At 49.3% G+C, this 23,326-nt stretch overlaps 1 protein-coding gene across 1 annotated transcript in view; it reads right to left on the bottom strand.

Moving 5' to 3' along the window:
* Positions 1-23,326, bottom strand: part of LOC147090660 (cornifelin homolog) — a 50,772-nt gene that overhangs the window by 9,541 nt on the left and 17,905 nt on the right. The window contains exon 2 of the mRNA XM_085977434.1: positions 15,154-15,276. Coding sequence (XP_085833560.1) covers positions 15,154-15,268 — 115 coding nt within the window. The 5' untranslated portion in view covers positions 15,269-15,276. The remainder of the gene's footprint in view (positions 1-15,153; positions 15,277-23,326) is intronic.

Genomic DNA, 23,326 nt, shown 5'->3' with positions numbered 1-23,326 from the left:
GGATTCCCCTCTACCGTGGTTGACACGGCCCTCGACCGTGTCCGTTCTATCTCCCGCACTTCTGCCCTCACCCCTGCCCCTCCCTCCCGGAACTACGATAGGGTTCCCCTTGTCCTCACCTTTCACCCCACCAGCCTCCACATTAAACGGATTATCCTCCGCCATTTCTGCCACCTCCAAAGTGACCCCACCACCAAACGCATCTTCCCCTCCCCTCCCCTTTCAGCATTGCATAGGGACCACTCCCACCGAGACACCCTAGTCCACTCCTCTATCACCCCCAGCACCCCTTCCCCTTTGCCTGGCACCTTCCCGTGCAAACGCAGGAGATGTAACACCTGCCATTATACCTCCCCCCTTCCCACTGTCCGGGGCCCCAAACACCCCCTCCAGGTGAAACAGCGATTTACTTGTACTTCTTGCAACCTAGTATACTGTATTCGCTGCTCACGATGCGGTCTCCTCTACATTGGGGAGACCAAACGCAGATTGGGTGACCGCTTTGCGGAACACCTCCGTTCAGTCCGTAAGTGTGACCCCGAGCTTCCGGTCACCTGTCATTTTAATTCATCGCCCCATTCCCACTCGGACCTCACCGTCCTTGGCCTCTTGCATTGTTCCACGGAAGCTCAACGTAAACTCGAGGAACAGCACCTCATCTTCCGATTAGGCACTTTACAGCCTTCCGGACTCAATATCGAGTTCAACAATTTCAGATCATAACCTCGGCCCCCTATTACATTTTTACTTATATTTTTTATCCACACCTTTGTTTTGGTTCCCCCCCCTTTCCTTTTTTTTCTCTCTCCCACATGGCAGCTGTCTCCCATTCTGCCAGCGCATTTCACACCTAATCTAGAGCCATCTTTTGTCTCCACTAGTCCGATCACCATCTCGTCTCGTTTTGAATACCTCTTAATGTCTCTTCACTTCTCTTTTGTTCTCTCCCAGCCTGGCCTCTTAATCTATTTCATTTCCTGTGCTTCTTTAGTCTTGATAAAGGGTTTGACCCGAAACGTTGACTCTAATTTCTCTCCATGGATGTTGCCTTCCAGCATTTTCTGTTGTTATTTCGGACACCCAAGTCTCGTTGCACTACCCCTTCTCCCAATCTATTACCATTCAGATAATAATCTGCCTTCCTGTTTTTGACACCAAAGTGGATAACCTCGCATTTATCCACGTTACATTGCATCTGCCATGCTTCTGCCCAATCACCCAACCTGTCCAAATCATCCTGGAGTTTCTCGGCATCCTCCTCACAGCACACACGCCCACCCAGCTTTGTGTCGTCTGTAAACTTGGAGATATTACAGCGAGTTCCCTCGTCTAAATCATTAATATATATTCACGGCCACCCCCGCGACCTTGCCCTCTCTCATGGCCTTGCTACTTCCATCGTGTCAATTGCAGATAAGGCCATATCTGACCACTTCCTCGTATCGCTCTCCACCCAGATCCCCCTTCCATCCCCCCACCCCACAACCCTACTTCCTTCCGTGTCCGCCCCTGGAAAAAACTCTCTCCCGACTCTCTTACAACTGCACTTATGAAATCCCAACTGTCCAGCCTCTGGCCCTCCATTCACCACGACATTTCTGCAGCTACCGATCTGCTCAACCACACCCTCACCACTATCTTTGATGCCCTAGTCCTTACTAAAACAATTACCCTCTCTCACCCTGGCCTCTCCCCCTGGTGCGGCTCTCATCTTCGCTCCCTTAAGTCCAAGGGACGCAGACTCGAACGGATATAGCAGACAACAGGTTTAGCCATTCACCACCAGATCTGGCTGGACCACATAAAGCACTATCGGGGCCCTGCTCTCGCCTGCCAAAACTGCTCGCTATTCCAGAATCATTCTAGAATGCAAAGTTAAAACCCGGCTCCTATTCTCTACTGCTAAACTTCTTAAACCCCTCTCCCATCTCCTCCACCCTCACCTCCGATAACGAGCGTGAGGAGCTCATGGACTTCTTTGTCTCTAAGATTGAGATCATCCGTTCAGCTGTCTCTGCCACTACCCATCCTTCCCCTAGCCCACCGGGCCAAACTTCCTCTCAGGTTCCCCCCTACCCTAACCCTGAACTCACATCTTCCCCCTGAGTTTCTCAGGTCAGCCGATATTTTTGTGCTCAAGTCTCACGGAGCGGGACTTGAACCTCGCGACCTCCTGGTTCTAAAGGTGAGAGTGCTATCCACCGAACCATGGCTGACACTCAACTCAACTGAGTCTAAACAATAACTTGACCTTTAATTAAATTTAAGGGGGGGGGTGGGGAGAAATATGGCACCGACTCCTTTAAAGTCAAGAAGCAAAATGGGGGTCTTCCTCTTGGTCGCGGGTCCGATTGGGTGTTGGGCCAAGCGACAGGCAGTCCTATTGGCCTCCTCACCAGCCCCACACCCCAGCCAGACTGTGAGCTGGGCATTTACCAGAGCATCTTCAGACAGACTGTATATGAGACACTCTTCTCCTGTCAAGAATCTCCCAAGAAGTAACATCATAAGGTGTTTCGATGGAGTAAATCAGCAGAATGTGGCAGAACCACTGAATGACTCTGGCTAATTGTATATAATTCCCTTTAATGATGTTCTAACACCAGCCTAAACCTGTACTATTGTGTTAGGCATTACTGTACTGGGTTTTGTATATAGAGTTTGCATGTACGGGGCATGGCCCCTTTAAGAGCGCGGGAAAACGCGATGGCGTCACATCATGTGATGACGTCACGTCGCAATCCACGGGGCTGCCCAGGCAGTCCTCGTGGCACCTCCGTTGTGTAAAGACCTGTTTCGTGGCTCTCTTGTGTCAAGCTCCTTAGTTGTTGGAATTCGTTGATTCCTGCATTAAAAACCTGTTTAATGGCTCTCGAGTCGATCTCCGTTATTAGTTAGGAATTCGTCAATTCCTACAAGAAAATGTTTTCAGTGGCCGGAGTGTCGGTAACCAGAGGACACAGATTTAATGTGATTGGCAAAACAACCAGAGGTTCGATGAGGAGAAATTTGTTTATGCAGCGAGTTGTTGTGATCTGGAACACGCTGCCTGAAAGCAGATTCATAATAACTTTCCAACAGGATTTGGATCAATACTCGAAGGGGAAAAGTTCGCAGGGCTACGGGGAAAGAGCAATTGAGTGGGACTAATTGGAGAGCTCTTTCAAAGGGCCGGCACAGGCACTATGGTCTAAATGGCCTCCTTCTGCGCTGTAAGATTCTACGATTTGGCTGCCCCGGAAGCAGGAAGGAGGAGGCCGTTGGGCCTAACTGGAACCAGGCGGGTGGGCAATTTGATCAACCTGTCCTAATACCTCCTTAGGTGGCTCGGTGTCAAATTCTGTCTGATAAACGCTCCTGTGAAGCGCCTTGGGACTTTTTACTAAATTAAAAGCTCTGTATAAATGCCAAGTGTTGTTCTTGGAAATGGGTGTCAAGAGGCAGCAGTTCCTAGTTGATTAACTGCTTGTGTTGTGAACAAAATGACTGCCAAGACAATAAAGACTTGCATTTATATAGCGCCTTTCATGACCACCAGACATCCCAAAGTGCATTACAGCCAATTAAGCACTTTTTGAAGTGTAGTCACTGTTGTAATGTGGGAAATGCAGCAGCCAATTTGCACACAGCAAGCTCCCACAAACAGCAATGTGATGATGACCAGATCATCTGTTTTTGTTATGTTGGTTGAGGGATAAATATTGGCCAGGACACCGGGGAGAACTCCTCTGCTCTTCTTCAAAATAGTGCCGTAGGATCTTTCACGTCCACCTGGGGCCTTGGTTTAACGTCTCATCTGAAAGACAGCACCTCCAACAGCGCAGCGCTCCCTCAGCATTGCACTGGGAGTGTCAGCCTAGCTTTATGTGCTCAAGTCCCTGGAGTGGGACTGGAACCCACAACCTCCTGACTCAGTTAGGCAAATGTGCTAACCACTGAGCCACGACCGACACTTTGCTGCTACAGTGGAGGGATGCGGGGCTGGAGAAGATTACAGCGATTAGGAGGAGCGAAGCCAAGGAGGCATTTTGAAAATAAGAATGAAAATTTTGAAATCGAGGCGTTGTTTAACCGGGAGCCAATGTAGGTCAGCGAGCACAGGGGGTGATGGGTGAACGGGACTTGGTGCGAGTTAGGACACGGGCAGCCGAGTTTTGGGTGACCTCAAGCTTACGTAGGGTGGAATGTGGGAGGCCAGCCAGGAGTGCGTTGGAATGGTCGAGTCTGGAGGCAACAAAGGCGCGGATGAGGGTTTCAGCAGCGAATGAGCTGAGGCAAGGGCGGAGACGGGCGATGTTACGGAGGTGGAAGTAGGCGGTCTTTGTTATGCCGCGGATATGCGGTCGGAAGCTCAGTTCAGGGTCGAATATGACACCAAGGCTGCCAACAGCCTGGTTCAACCTCAGACAGATGCTCGGGATTTTAGCTCACTTCAGCGGGCAGGATACCCACAGGATCGCGCGGGAGGGCGGGGAAACGCCGGCCTAACTCCCCACCCGATATTCCTCTCCACAAAAACCTCAAAAACCATCGTCGATCTGGTCAGATTTCCGACGGGTGGGTTAGCTAAAAAAATTGCCCCGGCTCAGCGACATATGACTGCCTCATGAATCCAGTGCCAGCTAACAGTAGAGTGGGTTATTTTAGTGGCCCGCATAAAATATTTACCATAGGTTCCAGGAAGAACTCGCAGCGGGAGTTTGCCTGAAGGCATCTGATTGAAACAATAGCCTCTCACAGCTGCCCAGCTTAAAAAAAAACAGTTAAAAATAGCTCGGGCGGTGTACACAAACACGCCCGATGTACAGGTGCTGAAGCAATTAACCCTCAGGGCCCCGGAGGTTATTCCAGTGAGCTAGTCATAGAATCACACTGCACAGAAGGAGGCCGTTCGGCCCATCGTGTCTGTGCCGGCTCTTAGAAAGAGCTCTCCAATTAGCTCCACTCCCCCCCCTTGCTCTTTCCCCGTCGCCCAGCAGATTGTTCCCGTAAAGTATTTACCCGATTCCCTTTTGAAAGTTACCATTGAATGAGAACATAAGAAATCGGAGTAGGAGCAGGTCATTCGGCCCCTCGCGTCTGCTCCGCCATTTAATGAGATCTTGTCTGATCTGATCTTGGCCTCAACTCCACTTTCCTGCCCAGAGCCCTGAGAGAGCGGAGAGTCGGCGGACCTGCGCAGGAGCACCAGAGGCAGCACATAAAGAGCACCAGAGGCGGCGAGCAGCAAGGCCCAGAGCTCCGAGAGAGCGGGGAGTCGGCGGACCTGCGAGGGAGCACCAGAGGCGGCACATAAAGAGCACCAGAGGTGGCGAGCAGCGAGGCCCAGAGCCCCGAGAGAGCGGAGAGTCGGCGGACCTGCGAGGGAGCACCAGAGGCAGCACATAAAGAGCACCAGAGGCGGTGAGCAGCAAGGCCCAGAGCTCCGAGAGAGCGGAGAGTCGGCGGACCTGCGAGGGAGCACCAGAGGCAGCACATAAAGAGCACCAGAGGCGGTGAGCAGCGAGGCCCAGAGCTCCGAGAGAGCGGAGAGTCGGCGGACCTGCGAGGGAGCACCAGAGGCGGCTTACCAATCCAGGTTCCGGGGAGAGGCAAAAAGTAATCCAAGTGTGACATCACCAGGAAGCAGGTAAGTGATTGGTTGGTGAGTATTTCTTTCTCCTTTTCATTACAAGCTTAAATTCTGCGGTTTATATTTTCTTGGGTCTCTGTGGTGTAGTGGGGACAGTTGGTAAATGAGCGCCCTAGAGTATATCTTTAACTGCTGGTATTGAATTAATTTAAATTAATTAATGGGGTAAGTCATGCCAGGAGAGCCCAGCCCCGTGTTATGCTCCTCTTGCTCTATGTGGGAATTCAGGGACGCTGCCAGTGTCCCTGACGACCACGTGTGCCAGAAATGCATCCAGCTGCAGCTACTAACGGGCCGTATTGAGGCGCTGGAGTTGCGGATGGATGGGTTGTGGAGCATTCATGATGCTGAGAGGGTCGTGAATTACATGTTTGATGAGTTGGTCACGCCGTAGGTTAGGGCTGCACAGGCAGAAGGGAAATGGGTGACCACCAGGCAGAGCAATAGAAGCAGGCAGGTAGTGCAGGGGACCCCTGTGGCCATCCCCCTTTAGAACAGGTATACCAATTTGGATACTGTTGAGGGGGATGACTCACCAGGGGAAGGCAGCAGCAGCCAACTTCCTGGCACCAGGGGTGCTTCTGCTGCTCAGGAAGGGAGGAAAAAGAGTGGGAGAGCAATAGTGGTAGGGGATTCTATCGTAAGGGGAACAGATAGTCGTTTCTGTGGCCGTAGACGTGACTCCGGGATGGTTTGTTGCCTCCCTGGTGCCATGGTCAAGGATGTCACTGAACGGCTGCAGGGCATTCTGAAGGGGGAGGGTGAACAGGCAGAGGTCGTGGTTCACATTGGGACCAACGACATAGGTAGGAAGAGGGATGAGGTCCTGCAGCAAGAATTTAGGGAGCTCGGTAGCAGATTAAAGAGTAGGGCCTCAAAGGTTGCAATCTCTGGATTACTCCCGGTGCCACGTGCTAGTGAGTATAGGAATAGGAGGCTAGAGCAGATGAATGCGTGGCTAAAGAGTTGGTGCAGGAGGGAGGGCTTTAGTTTCCTGGATCACTGGGCCTGCTTCTGGGGAAGGTGGGACTTGTACAAGTCAGACGGGTTGCACCTGAACCAGAGCGGGACAAATATCCTTGCGGGGAGGTTTGCTAGCACTGTTCGGGGGTGTTTAAACTAAACTGGCAGGGGGTTGGGAACCTGAGCAGGGAGACAGAGGAAAGGAAAACAGGGATAAAAGCAAAAGATAGGAAGGAGAAAAACAAAAGTGGCAGTCAGAGAAATCAACGGTTTAAATCAAACGTGGCCACAGTAAATAATAATTCGAATAGGTCTAAGAGCGTTAAAAAAACAAGCCTGAAGGCTTTGTGTCTTAATGCGAGGAGCATTTGTAATAAGGTGGATGAATTGGCTGTGCAAATAGAGGTAAACGAATATGATTTGGTTGGGATTACGGAAACGTGGCTCAAGGATGGCCAAGACTGGGAACTCAACATCCAGGGGTATTTAATATTCAGGAAAGATAGGCAAAAAGGAAAGGGAGGTGGGGTAGCATTACTGGTTAAAGAAGGGATTAATACAATTGTAATGAAGGATATTAGCTCTGATGATGTGGAATCTGTATGGGTAGAATTGAGAAATACTAAGGGGAAAAAAACATTAGTGGGAGTGGTATATAGACCTCCAAACAGTAAGGCAGAGGTTGGGGATGGCATTAAAAGGGAAATTAAAGAAGTGTGCAATAAGGGCACAGCAGTCATCATGGGTGACTTTAATCTACATATAGATTGGGCCAACCAAATTAGTAACAATACTGTGGAGGAGGAATTCCTGGAGTGTTTACGGGATGGTTTCCTGGACCAATATGTCGAGGAACCAACCAGAGATCAGGCCATCTTAGACTGGGTATTATGTAACCAGAAAGGATTAATTAGCAATCTTGTTGTACGAGGCCCCTTGGGTCGGAGCGATCATAATATGATCGAATTCTTCATTAAGATGGAGAATGAAGTAATTGACTCAGAGACAAGGGTCCTCAATTTAAATAAAGGAAACTACGATGGTCTGAGGAGCGAGTTGGGTAGGATTGATTGGGGAATGTCACTCAAAGGGTTGACGGTGGATAGGCAATGGCAAACATTCAAAGACCGAATGGATGAGCTACAGAATTTGTTCATCCCAGTTTGGCATAAAAATAAAACAAAAAAGGTGACTCAACCGTGGCTAACAAGGGAAATTAGGGATAGCATAAGATCCAAGGAGAGGACATATAAATTGGCTAGAAAAAGCAATAATCCTGAGGATTGGGAGCAGTTTAGGAGTCACCAAAGAGGACAAAGGGATTAAATAAGAAAGGGAAAATAGAATATGAGAGTAAGTTTGCAGCCAACATAAAAACTGACTAAAAGCTTTTATAGATATGTGAAGAGAAAAAGATTGGTGAAGTCAAGCGTAGGTCCCTTACAGTCAGAATCAGGGGAATTTATAATGGGAAACAAGGAAATGGCAGACCAACTAAATACATACTTTGGTTCTGTCTTCACAAAGGAGGACAGAAATAACCTCCCAGAGATGCCGGGGAACATAGGGTCTGATGAAAGGGAGGAACTGAAAGAAATCAGTATTTGTAGGGAAATGGTGTTAGGAAAATTGATGGGACTGAAGGCCGATAAATCCCCAGGGCCTGATGGTCTGCATCCCAGGGTACTTAAGGAGGTGGCCCTAGAGATAGTAGATGCATTGCTGGTCATCTTCCAGAACTCGTAAACTCTGGAACGGTACCCATGGATTGGAGGGTAGCTAATGTTACCCCACTATTCAAAAAAGGTGGTAGAGGAAAAGCGGGGAATTATAGACCGGTAAGCCTGACATTGGTAGTGGGGAAAATGCTAGAGTCCATTATAAAAGATGTAATAGCAGAGCACTTGGAAAGCAGTGACAGGATCGGACAAAGTCAACATGGATTTACAAAAGGTAAATCATGCTTGACTAATCTACTGGAATTTTTTGAGGATGTAACAGGTAAAATAGATAAAGGAGAACCAGTGGATGTGGTGTATTTGTTCTTTCAGAAGGCTTCCGATAAGGTCCCATATAAGAGATTAGCGTGCAAAATTAAGGCACATGGGGTTGGGGGCAAGGTATTGACTTGGATAGAGAACTGGTTGGCGGACAGAAAGCAAAGAGTTGGAATAAACGGGTCATTTTCCGAGTGGCAGGCAGTGACTAGTGGGGTACCGCAGGGATCGGTCCTTGGACCCCAGCTATTCACAATATATATTAATGATCTGGACGAGGGAATTGGATGTAATATCTCCAAATTTGCAGATGACACAAAGCTGGGTGGGAGGGTAAGCTGTGAGGAGGATGTCGTGAAACTCCAGTACGATTTGGACAGGTTGGGTGATTGGGCAGAAACATGCAAATGCACTATAATGTGGATAAATGTGAGGTTATCCACTTTGGTGGCAAGAACAGGAAGGCAGATTATTATTTGAATGGCAATAGATTGGGAGAAGGGGAAGTGCAAAGAGACCTGGGTGTTATTGTGCACCAGTCGCTGAAGGTAAGCATGCAGGTGCAGCAGGCGGTTAAGAAGGCAAATGGTATGTTGGCCTTCGTAGCAAGAGGGTTCGAGCACAGGAACAAGGATGTCTTGCTACAGTTGTACAGGGCCTTGGTGAGACCGCACCTTGAGTATTGTGTGCAGTTTTGGTCACCTTACCTGAGGAAGGACGTTCTTGCCATGGAGGGAGTGCAGCGAAGATTCACCAGGCTGATACCTGGGATGGCAGGAATGACGTATGAGGAGAGATTGTGTCGATTGGGCTTATACTCACTGGAGTTTAGAAGATTGAGAGGGAATCTCATCGAAACCTATAAAATTCTGTCAGGTCTGGACAGACTAGATGCAGGAAGGATGTTCCCGATGGTCGGGGAGTCCAGAACCAGGGGTCATAGTCTAAGGATAAGGGGTAAGCCATTTAGGACTGAAATGAGGAGGAATTTCTTCACCCAGAGAGTGGTGAACCTGTGGAATTATCTGCCACAGAAGGTAGTGGAGGCCAATTCATTAAATATATTCAAGAAAGAATTGGATATATTTCTTGAGGCTAAAGGGATCAAGGGGTATGGGGAGAAGGCAGGGACAGGGTACTGAATTTGGATGATCAGCCATGATCGCATTGAATGGCGGAGCAGGCTCGAGGGGCCGAATGGCCTACTCCTGCTCCTATCTTCTATGTTTCTATGTTTCTATGTGTTTCTCCCCATAACCCTTGACTCCCCTGTTGATCAAAATCTGTCAATCCCCGCCTTGAATATATTCAATGACTCCGCCCCCACAGCTCTCTGGGGTAAAGAATTCCCAAGATTCACGATCCTCTGAGAGAAGAAATTCCTCCTCATCTCCGTCTTAAATGGGTGACCCTTTATTCTGAGACTATGCCCCCTCGTTCTAGATTTCCCCATAAGGGGAAACATCCTCTCTGCATCTACCCTGTCGAGCCCCCTCAGTATCTTATATGTTTCGATAAGATCACCTCTCATTCTTCTAAACTCCAATGAGTATAGGCCCAACCTGCTCAACCTTTCTTCATAAGTCAACCCCCTCAACTCAGGAATCAACCTAGAATCTGCTTCCACCGCCCTTTCAGGCAACGCATTCCAGATCACAACAACTCGCTGCGTAAAAAACACATGCAACAACAAGAACGACTTATATTTAAATTGCGCATTTAACATCACAAAAGGTCCCATGGTGCTTCACAGGAGTGTTATCAAATCAACAAGATGTGACACGGTGCCATATAAGGAGATATTAGGGCAGATGACCAAAAGCTTGGTCAAAGAGGTAAGTTTTAAGGAGCGTCTTAATTGAGGAGAATGAGGCGGAGAGGTTTCGGGAGGGAATTCCAGAGCTCAGGGCCCAGGCAGCTGAAGGCACGGCCGCCAATGGTGGAGCGATTAAAACCGGGGAAGTTAAAAAGGCCAGAATAGGCAGAGTGCAGAGGACATGGGGGAATTATAGGGCTGGAGGAGGCTACAGAGGTAAGGAGGGGCGAGGCCAATGGGGAATTTGAAAACAAGGATGAGAATTTTAAAATCGAGGAGCCACAGTAGGTCAGCGAGCACAGGGGTGATGGGTGAACGGGACTTGGTGCAAGTTAGGACACGGACGGCAGAGTTTGGGATGACCTCAAGTTTATGGAGGGTAGAACTAGGGACGCCAGCCAGGATTGCCTCGGAATAGTCCAGTCTAGCGGTGATAAAGGCATGGATGAGGGTTTTGGGAGTAGATGAGTTGAGGTAAGGGTGAAGACGGGCGATATTACGAAGGTGGAAAGGCGGTTTTAGTGATAGAATGGATAGGAGGTTGCGAACAGACTTGGTCAGCCTTTGACAGTTGCCAGGGAGAGAGATCGAAGCAGTGGAAAGGGAACAGAATTTGTGGGATGAACCGAAGACAATGGCTTCGGTCTTACGGATATTAAATTGGAGGAAATTTCTACTCATCCAGTGCTTATCAACCCACCTGCCAGTGGAAAGTTTCTCCTTATTTAATCTAGTTAACCTATCAAAACCTTTCATCAATTTGAACACCTCTATTGAATCTCCCCTTAACCTTCTGGGAGTGTTTGATGGGACAGTGTAGAGGGAGCTTTACTCTGTATCTAACCCATGCTGTACCTGCCCTGGGAGTGTTTGATGGGACAGTGTAGAGGGAGCTTTACTCTGTATCTAACCCGTGCTGTACCTGCCCTGGGAGGTTTGATGGGACAGTGTAGAGAGAGCTTTCCTCTGTATCTAACCCGTGCTGTACCTGCCCTGGGAGTGTTTGATGGAACAGTGTAGAGGGAGCGTTACTCTGTATCTAACCCGTGCTGTACCTGCCCTGGGAGTGTTTGATGGGACAGTGTAGAGGGAGCTTTACTCTGTATCTAACACCGTGCTGTACCTGCCCTGAGAGTGTTTGATGGGACAGTGTAGAGGGAGCTTTACTCTGTATCTAACCTGTGCTGTACCTGCACTGGGAGTGTTTGATAGGACAGTGTAGAGCGAGCTTTACTCTGTATCTAACCCGTGCTGTACCTGCCCTGGGAGTGTCTGATAGGACAGTGTAGAGGGAGCTTTACTCTGTATCTAACCCGTGCTGTACCTGCCCTGGGAGTGTTTGATAGGACAGTGTAGAGGGAGCTTTACTCTGTATCTAACCTGTGCTGTACCTGCCCTGGGAGTGTGTGATGGGACAGTGTAGAGGGAGCTTTACTTTGCATCTAACCCGTGCTGTACTTGCCCTGGGAGTGTTTGACGGGACAGTGTAGAGGGAGCTTTACTCTGTATCTAACCCGTGCTGTACCTGCCCTGGGAGTGTTTGACAGGACAGTGTAGAGGGAGCTTTACTCTGTATGTGCCCCATGCTGTAACAGCCCTGGGAGTGTTTGATGGGACAGTGTAGAGGGAGCTTTACTCTGTATCTAACCCGTGCTGTACCTTCCCTGGGAGCGTTTGATGGGATATTGTAGAGGGAGCTTAACTCTGTCTCTAACCCGTGCTGTACCTGCCCGGGAGTGTTTGATAGGACAGTGTAGAGGGAGCTTTATTCTGTATCTAACACGTGCTGTACCTGCCCTGGGAGTGTTTGATGGGACAGTGTAGAAGGAGCTTTACTCTGTATCTAACCCGTGCTGTACCTGCCCTGGGAGTGTTTGATAGGACAGTGTAGAGGGAGATTTACTCTGTATGTGCCCCATGCTGTAACAGCCCTGGGAGTGTTTGATGGGATAGTGTAGAGGGAGCTTTACTCTGTATCTAACCCGTGCTGTACCTGCCCTGGGAGTGTTTGATGGGATAGTGCAGAGGAAGCTTTACTCTGTATCTAACCCGTGCTGTACCTGCCCTGGGAGTGTTGTTGGGGCCGTGTAGAGGGAGCTTTACTCTGTATCTAACCCGTGCTGTACCTCTCCTGGGAGTGTTTGATGGGACAGTGTAGAGGGAGCTTTACTCTGTATCTAACCCGTGCTGTACCTGCCCTGCGAGTGTTTGATGGGACAGTGTAGAGGGAACTTTACTCTGTATCTAACCCGTGCTGCACCTGCCCCGGGAGTGTTTGATGGGACAGTGTAGAGGGAGCTTTACTCTGCATCTAACCAGTGCTGTACCTGCCCTGGGAGTGTTTGATGGGACAGTGTAGAGGGAGCTTTACTCTGTATCTAACCAGTGCTGTACCTGCCCTGGGAGTGTTTGATGGGACAGTGTAGAGGGAGTTTTACTCTGTATCTAACCCGTGCTGTACCTGACCTGGCAGTGTTTGATGGGACAGTGTAGAGGCAGCTTTACTCTCTATCTAACCCGTGCTGTACCTGCCCTGGGAGTGTTTGATGGGACAGTGTAGAGGGAGTTTTCCTCTGTATCTAACCCCGTGCTGTACCTGCCCTGGGAGTGTTTGATGGGACAGTGTAGAGGGAGCTTTACTCTGTATCTAACCCGTGCTGTACCTGCCCTGGGAGTGTTTGATGGGACAGTGTAGAGGCAGCTTTACTCTGTATCTAACCCGTGCTGTACCTGCCCTGGGAGTGTTTGATGGGACAGTGTAGAGGGAGCTTTACTCTGTATCTAACCCGTGCTGTACCTGCCCTGGGAGTGTTTGATGGGGCAGTTTCGAGGGAGTTTTACTCTGTATCTAACCCGTGCTGTACCTGCCCTGGGAGTGTTTGATGGGACAGTGTAGAGGGAGCTTTTCTCTGCATCTAACCCGTGCTGTACCTGCCCTGGGGAGTGTTTGATTGGACAGTGTAGAGGGAGCTTTTCTCTCTATCTAACCCGTGCTGTACCTGCCCTGGGGAGTGTTTGATGGGACAGTGTAGAGGGAGCTTTACTCTGTATCTAACCCGTGCTGTACCTGCCCTGGGAGTGTTTGATGGGACAGTGTAGAGGGAGCTTTACTCTGTATCTAACCCATGCTGTACCTGCCCTGGGAGTGTTTGATGGGACAGTGTAGAGGGAGCTTTACTCTGTATCTAACCCGTGCTGTACCTGCCCTGGGAGTGTTTGATGGGGCAGTGTAGAGGGAGCTTTACTCTGTATCTAACCCATGCTGTACCTGCCCTGGGAGTGTTTGATGGGACAGTGTAGAGGGAGCTTTACTCTGTATCTAACCCGTGCTGTACCTGCCCTGGGAGTGTTTGATGGGACAATGAGTGACTATCATAAGGAAGTATTACTTTCCGATGTAGTCATATTCCTCACCCGGATTAACTGTGAAAATACATTTAAAAAGTTGTGTAACCGGTATTTAACGTGGAGGAAGTTTCTTTGTTCCTTTATCACTGCAGAAGCTGCCAACTTCGTCACACTAATGGACCTACCCGTGTTTGCACTGCGCAGTCGGTGACTCTCTGACTGGCTTTGCCCAGCAAGGCACTGTGTCTGGATGATGGGGAAGTGCCTGAGTCCCTGCTCTGTGAGTGAGCTGGTTCCCAACCTGAGCAGTGGAAGAGGCAAAATCGAGCGATTTGTCTCCCACGGGGCCGGAAGGCTGAGAATCAAACAGGGCTCTGGCTCCTGATCATTTTCCAGATGAGAACTGGAACTAGGGGCAGAGTCTCAGGATAAGGGGTCGGCCATTTAAGACAGAGATGAGGAGGAATTTCTTCACTCAGAGGGTGGTGAATCTTTGGAATTCTCTATCCCAGAGAGCTGTGAATGCGGAGTCTTTGAGGATATTCAAGGCTGAGATCGATAGATTTTTGGACTCTAAGGGGACTCAAGGGATATGGGGATCGCGGGAAAGTGGAGTTGAGGTCGAAGATCAGCCAGGATCTTATTGAATGGCGGAGCAGGTTTGAGGGGCCAAATGTCCTACTCCTGCTCCTATTTCTTATGTTCTTAAGTTCTTATACTTGTGCGCATGTCTATGCATGTGTGCTTGCGGAGAAAGAAAGAATGAAAGAAAGAAAGAAAGAAAGAAAGAAAGAAAGAAAGAAAGAAAGAAAGAAAGAAAGAAAGAAAGAAAGAAAGGAAGGAAGGAAGAAAGGAAGAAAGATTTGCATTTCTATATAGCGCCTTTCACGGCCACCGGACGGCCCAAAGCGCTTTACAGCCAATGAAGTATTTTTTGAAGTGTAATCACTGTTGTAATGTAGGAAACATGGCAGCCAAACTGCGCACAGCAAGCTCCCACAAACAGCAAGGTGCTATTGACCAGATCATCGTTTTTTTTTAGTGATGCTGATTGAGGGATAAATATTGGCCCCAGGACACCGGGGAGAACTCCCCCCTGCTCTTCTCAGCCATTGTAGCCGTGGGATCATTTTACATCTGCCTGAGAGGGCAGACAGGGCCTCGCTTTAAAGTCTGCGATGCCCCTGCAGTCAAATAGCCAGCTGACTCTCACTGCCTCCAACTGAGGTCAGCCACGCGGGCGAGGCGTCCGTGGGAATGTCCTGTGACACGAGTCAGCACCTTTTCAGAGGGGGCAGGAGTAAAGGAGGTGGATAAACCGCGTGGGGGCCGGGACGGGGGGGGGGGGCGGGTGGGCGGAGAGGGGGGGGGCGGGAGCGGGAAGACTCGGTACGTACAGATTCCAAGGTCATCGCAGCAGGCGCACATTCCGGTGCTCCAGCCATTTTGCTGGTTGGTGATGACGGTGGTGGTTACTTGCGGCTGAGACACCACAACCACGGGGGCAGCCATGTCTAACCCTGTGAGAGAGAGAAACACAAGGTCAGTCAGAGTAGTAAATGCAGTGTCCGAGACCTAACTTACCTCAGCTGCATCATCAATGACCTTCCCTCCATCATAAGGTCAGAGGTGGAGCTGTTCGCTGATGTTTACATGGAATTACACCGAATTTATAGCACAGATCCTGGCCGATGTCCTCCCACCATCTCACCCCATCAACATATCCTTCTATTCCTTTCTCCCTCATATGTTTATCTTGCTTCCCCTTAAATGCATCTACACTATTCGCTTCAATCACTCCCTGTGGTAGCGAGTTCCACATTCTCACCATTCTCTGGGTAAAGAAGTTTCTCCTGAATTCCCTATTGGATTTATCAGTCCTCGTTCTGGTCTCCCCTGAAAGTAGAAACAATCTCCTCCACATCTACCTGATCGAAACCCTTCATAATTTTTAAGGCCTCTATTAGGTCGCCTCTCAGCCCTCAGATTTGAGCCATCGATGTCTCATCAGACACAGTTCAAGTTACAAACCAGTGTAGTGCGGGTTGGACAGAGTAATTATGGAGAACAGGGTGTAACAGCTCTGGAATCTAGGGAACGTGGCATGCCCGTAAGGACTTTGATTAAACTGTGTTCAGTTCCATTCATAGCTCCTCAGCTAATGAAGCAGTCCGTGCCCGCATGCAGCCAGACCTGGACGACAGTCAGGTTTGGGCTGGTAAGTGGCAGGCAACATTCGCGCCGCACATGTGCCAGGCAATGACTATCTCCAACAAAAGAGAGTCTAACCACTGCCCCTTGACATTCAATCGGCAAACACTCTACCTTCAACGCCCTGGGGTGCGGGGGAGTGCCGTTGTCCAAATTACATCATCGGACCCCAACATTTCAATATTAACAGGTTCCCCCCCACCCTCCCACCATCCCCCCGCCCTTGACGGTATCAAAGCTCTCGATAACACGGGAGTTTTTATTGGCTCTCGATTTTAAAATTCTCATCCTGGTGTTCAAATCCCTCAATGGCCTCACCCCCTCCTTATTTCTGTAACCTCCTCCATCCCAACAACCCTCCGAGAGCTCTGCGCTCCTCCAATTCTGCCCCGCATCCCCGCTCCATCATCGCTCCACCATTGGCGGCCGTGTCTTCAGCTGCCTCGGCTCAAACTCTGGAATTCCCTCCCTAAACCTCTCTGCCTCTCTACCTCCTTGTCCTCTTTTAAGACGCTCCTTAAAACCTACTTCCTTGACCACCTGTCCTAATATTCCTTCCAGGTGAAACAGCGATTTACTTGTACTTTTTTCAATTTAGCGTATTGTATTCGCTGCTCACGATGCGGTCTCCTCTGCATTGGGGACACCAAACGCAGATTGGCTGACCGCTTTGTGGAACGCCTCCGTTCAGTCATAAGAACATAAGAACATAAGAAATAGGAGCAGGAGTCGGCCAGTTGGCCCCTCGAGCCTGCTCCGCCATTCAATAAGATCATGGCTTATCTTCTACCTCAACTCCACGTTCCTGCACTATCCCCATATTCCTTGATTCCCTTAATATCCAAAAATGTGTCGATCTCTGTCTTGAATACACTCAACGACTGAGCCTCCACAGCCCTCTGGGGTAGAGAATTTCCAAAGATTCACCACCCTCTGAGTGAAGAAATTTCTCCTCATCTCAGTCCTAAATGGCTGACCCCTTGTTCTGGGACTGTGACCCCCTGGTTCTAGATTCCCCAGCCAATGGAAACATCCTCCCTGTCAAACCCTGTAAAAATGTTGTATTTTTCAATGAGATCACCTCTCATTCTTCTAAACTCTTGAGAATATAGGCCTAGTCTACTCAATCTCCTCAAAGGACTATCCCCCCATCCCAGGAACCAGTCTGGTGAACCTTCATTGCACTCCCTCTATGGCAAGTATACCCTTCCTTAGGTAAGGAGACCAAAACTGTACACAGTACTCCAGATGTGGTCTCACCAGGGTCTTATATAATTGCAGTCTTTACTCTTATACTCAAATCCTCTTGTAATAAAGGCCAACATACCATTTACTTTCCTAATTGCTTGCTGTACCTGCCTGTTAACTTTCAGTGATTCATGTACAAGGACACCCAGGTCCCTCTGAACACCAACATTTCCCAATCTCTCACCATTTAAAAAATACTCTGCTTTTCTATTTTTCCTACCAAAGTGGATAACTTCACATTTCTCCACATTATATTCCATTTGCCATGTTCTTGCTCACTCACTTAACCTGTCTATATCCCCTTGAAGCCTCCTTGCATCCTCCTCACAACTTACATTCCCACCCAGCCCTGTATCATCAGCAAACTTGGATATATTACATTTGGTCCCCTCATCCAAATCATTGATGTAGATTGTGAATGGCTGAGGCCCAAGCACTGATCCTTGTGGAACCCCACTATTTACAGCCTGTCAACCCGAAAATGACCCGTTTATTCGTACTCTCTGTTTTCTGTCCATTAACCAATCCTCAATCCATGCTAGTATATTACCTCCAAATCCATGAGCCCTAATTTTATTTAATAACCTCTTGTGTGGCACCTTATTGAATGCCTTCTGAAAATCCAAATATACCACATCCACTGGTTTCCCCTTATCTATTCTGCTAGTTACAACCTCAAAAAACTCTAACAGATTCATCAAACATGATTTCCCTTTCATAAATCCGTGTTGACTCTGCCCACTCCTATTATTATTTTCTAAGTGCCCTTATACCACTAGAATCTAATAATAGATTCTAGTATTTTCCCTACTACTGATGTCAGACTAACTGGTCTGTAGTTCCCCATTTTCTCTCTCCCTCCTTTTTTAAATAGTGGGGTTACATTTGTTATCTTCCAATGGTGGGAATCATTCTAGAATCTATGGAATTTTGGAAAAATGACAACCAATGCATCCACTATCTCTATAGCCACCTCTTTCAAAACCCTAGGATATAGGCCATCAGGTCCAGGGGATTTATTGGCTTTCAGTCCCATTAATTTCTCCAGAACTATTTTTTTACTACTGTAATACTAATTTCTTTCAGTTCCTCATTCTCGCTAGAGCCTTGGTTCTCCACTATTTCCAGGAAGTTTTTTTGCGTCTCTTTCCGTGAAGACAGACACAAAGTATTTGTTTAATTCCTTTGCCATTTCCTTATTCTCCATTATATTTTCTCCTGTCTCAGCCTGTAAGGGACCCACACTTATTTTTGCTAATCTTTTCCTTTTTACATACCTATAGAAGCTTTTACAGTCTATTTTTATGTCTCTTGCTAGTTTACTTTCATATTCTATTTTCCCTTTCTTTATCAATTTCTTGGTCCTCCTTTGCTGAATTCTAAAATATTCCCAATCCTCAGGCTTACTATTCTTTTTGGCAATGTTATAAGCCTCTTCCTTTGATCTAATACTGTCTTTAATTCTCTCCTTAGCCACGGTTGGACCACTTTTCCTGTGGGGTTTTTGTGCCTTAAAGGAATGTATATTTGTCGTAAATTATGTATTAATTCTTTAAATGCTAGCCATTGCTTGTCTACCATCATACCTTTTAATGTAGTTTCCCAATCTATCTTAGCCAACTCGCCCCTCATACCTACATAGTTTGCTTTGTTTAGAATTAAGACCCTAGTTTCGGATTTAACTAAATCACTTTCAAACTCAATGTAAAATTCTATCATATAGAAACATAGCAACATAGAAGATAGGAGCAGGAGTAGGCCATTCGGCCCCTCGAGCCTGCTCTGCCATTCAATGAGATCATGGCTGATCATCCAAATTCAGTACCCTGTCCCTGCCGTCTCCCCATATCCTTTGATCCCTTTAGCCTTAAGAAATATATTTACCTCCTTCTTGAATATAATTACTGAATTGGCCTCAACTGCCTTCTGTGGTAGAGAATTCCACAGGTTCACCACTCTCTGGGTGAAGAAATTCCTCCTCATCTCTGTCCTAAATGGCTTACCCCTTATCCTTAGATTGTGACCCCTGGTTCTGGACTCCCCTGCCATCGGGAACATCCTTCCTGCATCTAGTCTGTCTAGTTCTGTTAGAATTTTATAAGTTTCAATGAGATCCCCTCTCATTCTTCTAAACTCCAGCGAGTATAAGCCCAATCGACCCAATCTCTCCTCCTACGTCATTCCTGCCATCCCAGGTATCAGTCTGGTGAATCTTCGCTGCACTCCCTCCATGGCAAGAACATCCTTCCTCAGATAAGGCGACCAAAACTGCACACAATACTCAAGGTGTGGTCTCACCAAGGCCCTCTACAACTGCAGCAAGACATCCTTGTTCCTGTACTCAAATCCTCTCGCTATGAAGGCCAACATACCATTTGCATTTTTAAGCACCTGCTGCACCTGCATGCTTACCTTCAGCGACTGGTGCACAAGGACACCCAGAGCTCGTTGCACTTCCACTTCTCCCAATCTATTGCCATTCAGATAATAATCTGCCTTCTTGTTTTTGCCACCAAAGTGGATAACCTCGCATTTATCCACATTAAACTGCATCTGCCATGCATCTGCCCAATCACCCAAACTGTCCAAATCATACTGGATTTTCTCAGCATCCTCCTCACTGCACACATGCCCACCCAGCTTTGTGTCATCTGCAAACTTGGAGATATAGGCCCAGAAATTCGGGTCGTGGGCTTCCCGCGGGTGCAAGCCCCCGATCTGCACTTACCTAGCGCGCCGGCCGTTGAGCTGTGGGCCCGCGTGGAATTGCGATCCTGGGCCTCCTCCAACTGCCGGCGTGCAGTGCTTGCGTATCCCAGGGGCGCAGTTAGTTCGATGCGTCCCCTGGGATCACGTGGGCCATGGAGAGCCAATCGGAGCAGGGAATGCTCCATTCATAAGTCTGACAGGAAGGGCTGTCAAACTTAGAAATACTATGGGCCCCTTCTTACAAAACATCACTAAATCTTCAAATAATTTTTTTAAAAAATCACATTTTTTAAATAAACTATAAATTACATGAAATAACTATTTTAAACAATAATTTAAATTTTTGAAAAAAATAATTTTATTTTCTAACGGGGCTAAAAATAAACTTACCTTGCTTTAAAGTATTTAAAAATAATAAACCTGTGGAAAAAATATTTTAATTTTAATTAATTCACCACTTACCTTGTCAAGATGGCGGCTGTGACGGCCCGGTGCTGAGATCGCTCTCCCTGTTTCGGGCGGCCAGCTCTCGCCGCTCACTCCCGCAACCGGAGCGAGGTGCTCGGCGAGTCGGGCAGAGGCAGCGCAGCGCGGTGAGCAGCAGCAGCAGCCAAGCCGACCCGCTGGAGCACATCGGCCGGCAGCTCCTCGGCGGTAAGGAATTCCGACTGGGAGGAGGGGAGCCGAGCATGGCGGCCAGAGGCCGACCCGTGAGAGGGAGAAGCAGGCCCCGGGCCGTGGAGCCGGCGACGGTGAAGAGGAGGCCGCATTGGAGCATTCACATCCCGACGATGTGTTCGGCGAGTCGGGCAGAGGAGCGCAGCGCAACGAGCAGCAGCAGCAGACTCACGACACGCTGCAGCACGTCGGTGGGCAGCTCCATTTCGGGTAACTCGCAGTCCGGATGGGAGGAGGGGAGCCGGGCATGGTGGCCAGAGCGGGCGAAGCAGGCCACCACACGTGGAGCCGGCAACAGTGAGGAGGAGGCCGCAGTGAAGAGGAGGACGGAGCGGCTGAGGGACATCGTGCTCCCACTGCCACGAGAAGCCATTGTATTGACTCTGAACGCGGCGCTGTATGTATAGCTGACGCGTCCCCACGGGGAACAAGCATTCCATTGTACTTGTTACATATGGCAAATAAATCTAATCTGAATCTAATGCTTTTTACATTTCTAACTTCTGCAGGCTTACCCTCCAGGGAAAACCTGTAAAAAACCCAAACTTCGATGCGCACGCGCAGCCTCCCCCGCGCACGCGTTCGACCTCTGAACCCCTTCGTTCAGGGGAACGGAAGTGCCATTTTCCCGCGCATGCGCAGTGCATGCAGGAAACCGGCACTTCCATTGGACCTACGGGTGAGTACCCCGTGCGTACTCACCCGTGGAGTCCCGAATTTCTGGGCCATTACATCTAGTTCCCTCGTCTAGATCATTAATATATATTGTGAATAGCTGGGGTACTAGCACCAATCCCTGCGGTACCCCACTAGTCACTGCCTTCCACTCTGAAAAAGACCCGTTTATTCCAACTCTTTGCTTCCTGTCTGCCAACCAGCTCTCTATCCAAGTTAGTACCTTGCCCCCAATCCCATGTGATTTAACTTTGCACGCTAATCTCTTATGCGGGACCTTATCGAAAGCCTTCTGAAAGTCCAAATACACCACATCCACTGGTTCTCCCTTATCTATTCTACCAGTTACGTCCTCAAAAAATTCCAGTAGATTAGTCAAGCACGATTTACCTTTTGTAAATCCATGTTGGCTTTGTCCGATCCTGTCACTGTTTTCCAAGTGCTCTGCTATTACATCTTTTATAATGGACTCGAGCATTTTCCCCACTACCGATGTCAGGCTTACCGGTCTGTAATTCCCCGTTTTCTCTCTACCACCTTTTTTGTACAGTGGCGTAACATTAGCTACCCTCCAGTCCATGGGAACTGTTCTAGAGTCTATCGAATTTTGGAAGATGTGGCTGTGAAAGTGAGTTTTAGCAGCTATCTGACGAACGGTCAGAGACCTGAAAGGTTGACCGTGTTTCTCTCTCCACAGATGCTGCCTGACCTGCCGAGTGCTTCCAACATTTTCTGTTTTTATTTCAGATTTCCAGCATCCGCAGTATTTGGCTTTTGATTTTAATAACTTCAGATCCCAATCACCGCTCCCAATTTCTCGGACACCAGACGCTGGTAATGGTTCTGCTGCTGCTCTCTAGACCCATCTTATGTCTCTTTACTTGTCCCATTACCACCCCCTTTTTGACTTCCCCCATCGTCTCTTTGGTCAGTGTCAGCTGTGGCTCAGTGGGGAGCACACTCGCCTCTAAAATCAGGTTTGCGGGTTCAAGTCCCACTTCAGGAACTTGTAGCCCGTAAAGCTAGGCTGACACTCCAGTGCAGTACTGAGGGAGCACCGCACTGTCAGAGGGGCAGTACTGAGGGAGCACCGCACTGTCGGAGGGGTAGTACTGAGGAAGCACCGCACTGTCAGAGGGGCAGTACTGAGGGAGCACCGCACTGTCGGAGGGACAGTACTGAGGGAGCGCCGCACTGTCGGAGGGGCGGTACTGAGGGAATGCCGCACTGTCGGAGGGGCAGTACTGAGGGAGCACCGCACTGTCGGAGGGGCAGTACTGAGGGAGCGCCGCACTGTCGGAGAAGCAGGACTGAGGGAGCGCCGCACTGTCGGAGGGGCAGCACTGAGGGAGCGCCGCACTGTCGGAGAAGCAGGACTGAGGGAGCGCCGCACTGTCGGAGGGGCAGTACTGAGAGAGCGCCGCAATGTCGGTGGGGCAGTACTGAGGGAGTGCCGCACTGTCGGAGGGGCAGTACTGAGGGAGCGCCACACTGTCGGAGAAGCAGGACTGAGGGAGCGCTGCACTGTCAGAGGGGCAGTACTGAGGGAGCGCCGCACTGTCGGAGGGGCAGTACTGAGGGAGGGCCGCATTGTCGGAGGGGCAGCACTGAGGGAGGGCCGCACTGTCGGAGGGGCAGTACTGAGGGAGGGCCGCACTGTCGGAGGGGCAGCACTGAGGGAGCGCCACACTGTCGGAGGGGCAGCACTGAGGGAGCGCCGCACTGTCGGAGGGGCAGTACTGAGGGAGTGCTGCACTGTCGGAGGGGCAGTACTGCGGGAGCGCCGCATTGTCGGAGGGGCAGTACTGAGGGAGCGCCGCACTGTTGGAGGGGCAGTACTGAGGGAGCGCCGCACTGTCGGAGGGGCAGTAGTGAGGGAATGCCACACTGTTGGAGGGGCAGTACTGAGGGAGCGCCGCCCTGTCGGAGGGGCAGTGCTGAGGGAGCGCCGCACTGTCGGAGGGTCAGTACCGAGGGAGCGCCGCACTGTCGAAGGGGCAGTACCGAGGGAGCGCCGCACTGTCGGAGGGGCAGTACTGAGGGAACGCC

This window comes from Somniosus microcephalus, unplaced genomic scaffold (genome assembly GCF_052327205.1).
Source record: "Somniosus microcephalus isolate GS21.2 unplaced genomic scaffold, FLI_Smic_1.0 unresolved_chr4, whole genome shotgun sequence".
NCBI classification, from domain to species: domain Eukaryota; kingdom Metazoa; phylum Chordata; class Chondrichthyes; order Squaliformes; family Somniosidae; genus Somniosus; species Somniosus microcephalus.
Note: the sequence above shows the minus strand (reverse complement) of the source record. Positions and strands in the feature narration are given on the sequence as shown.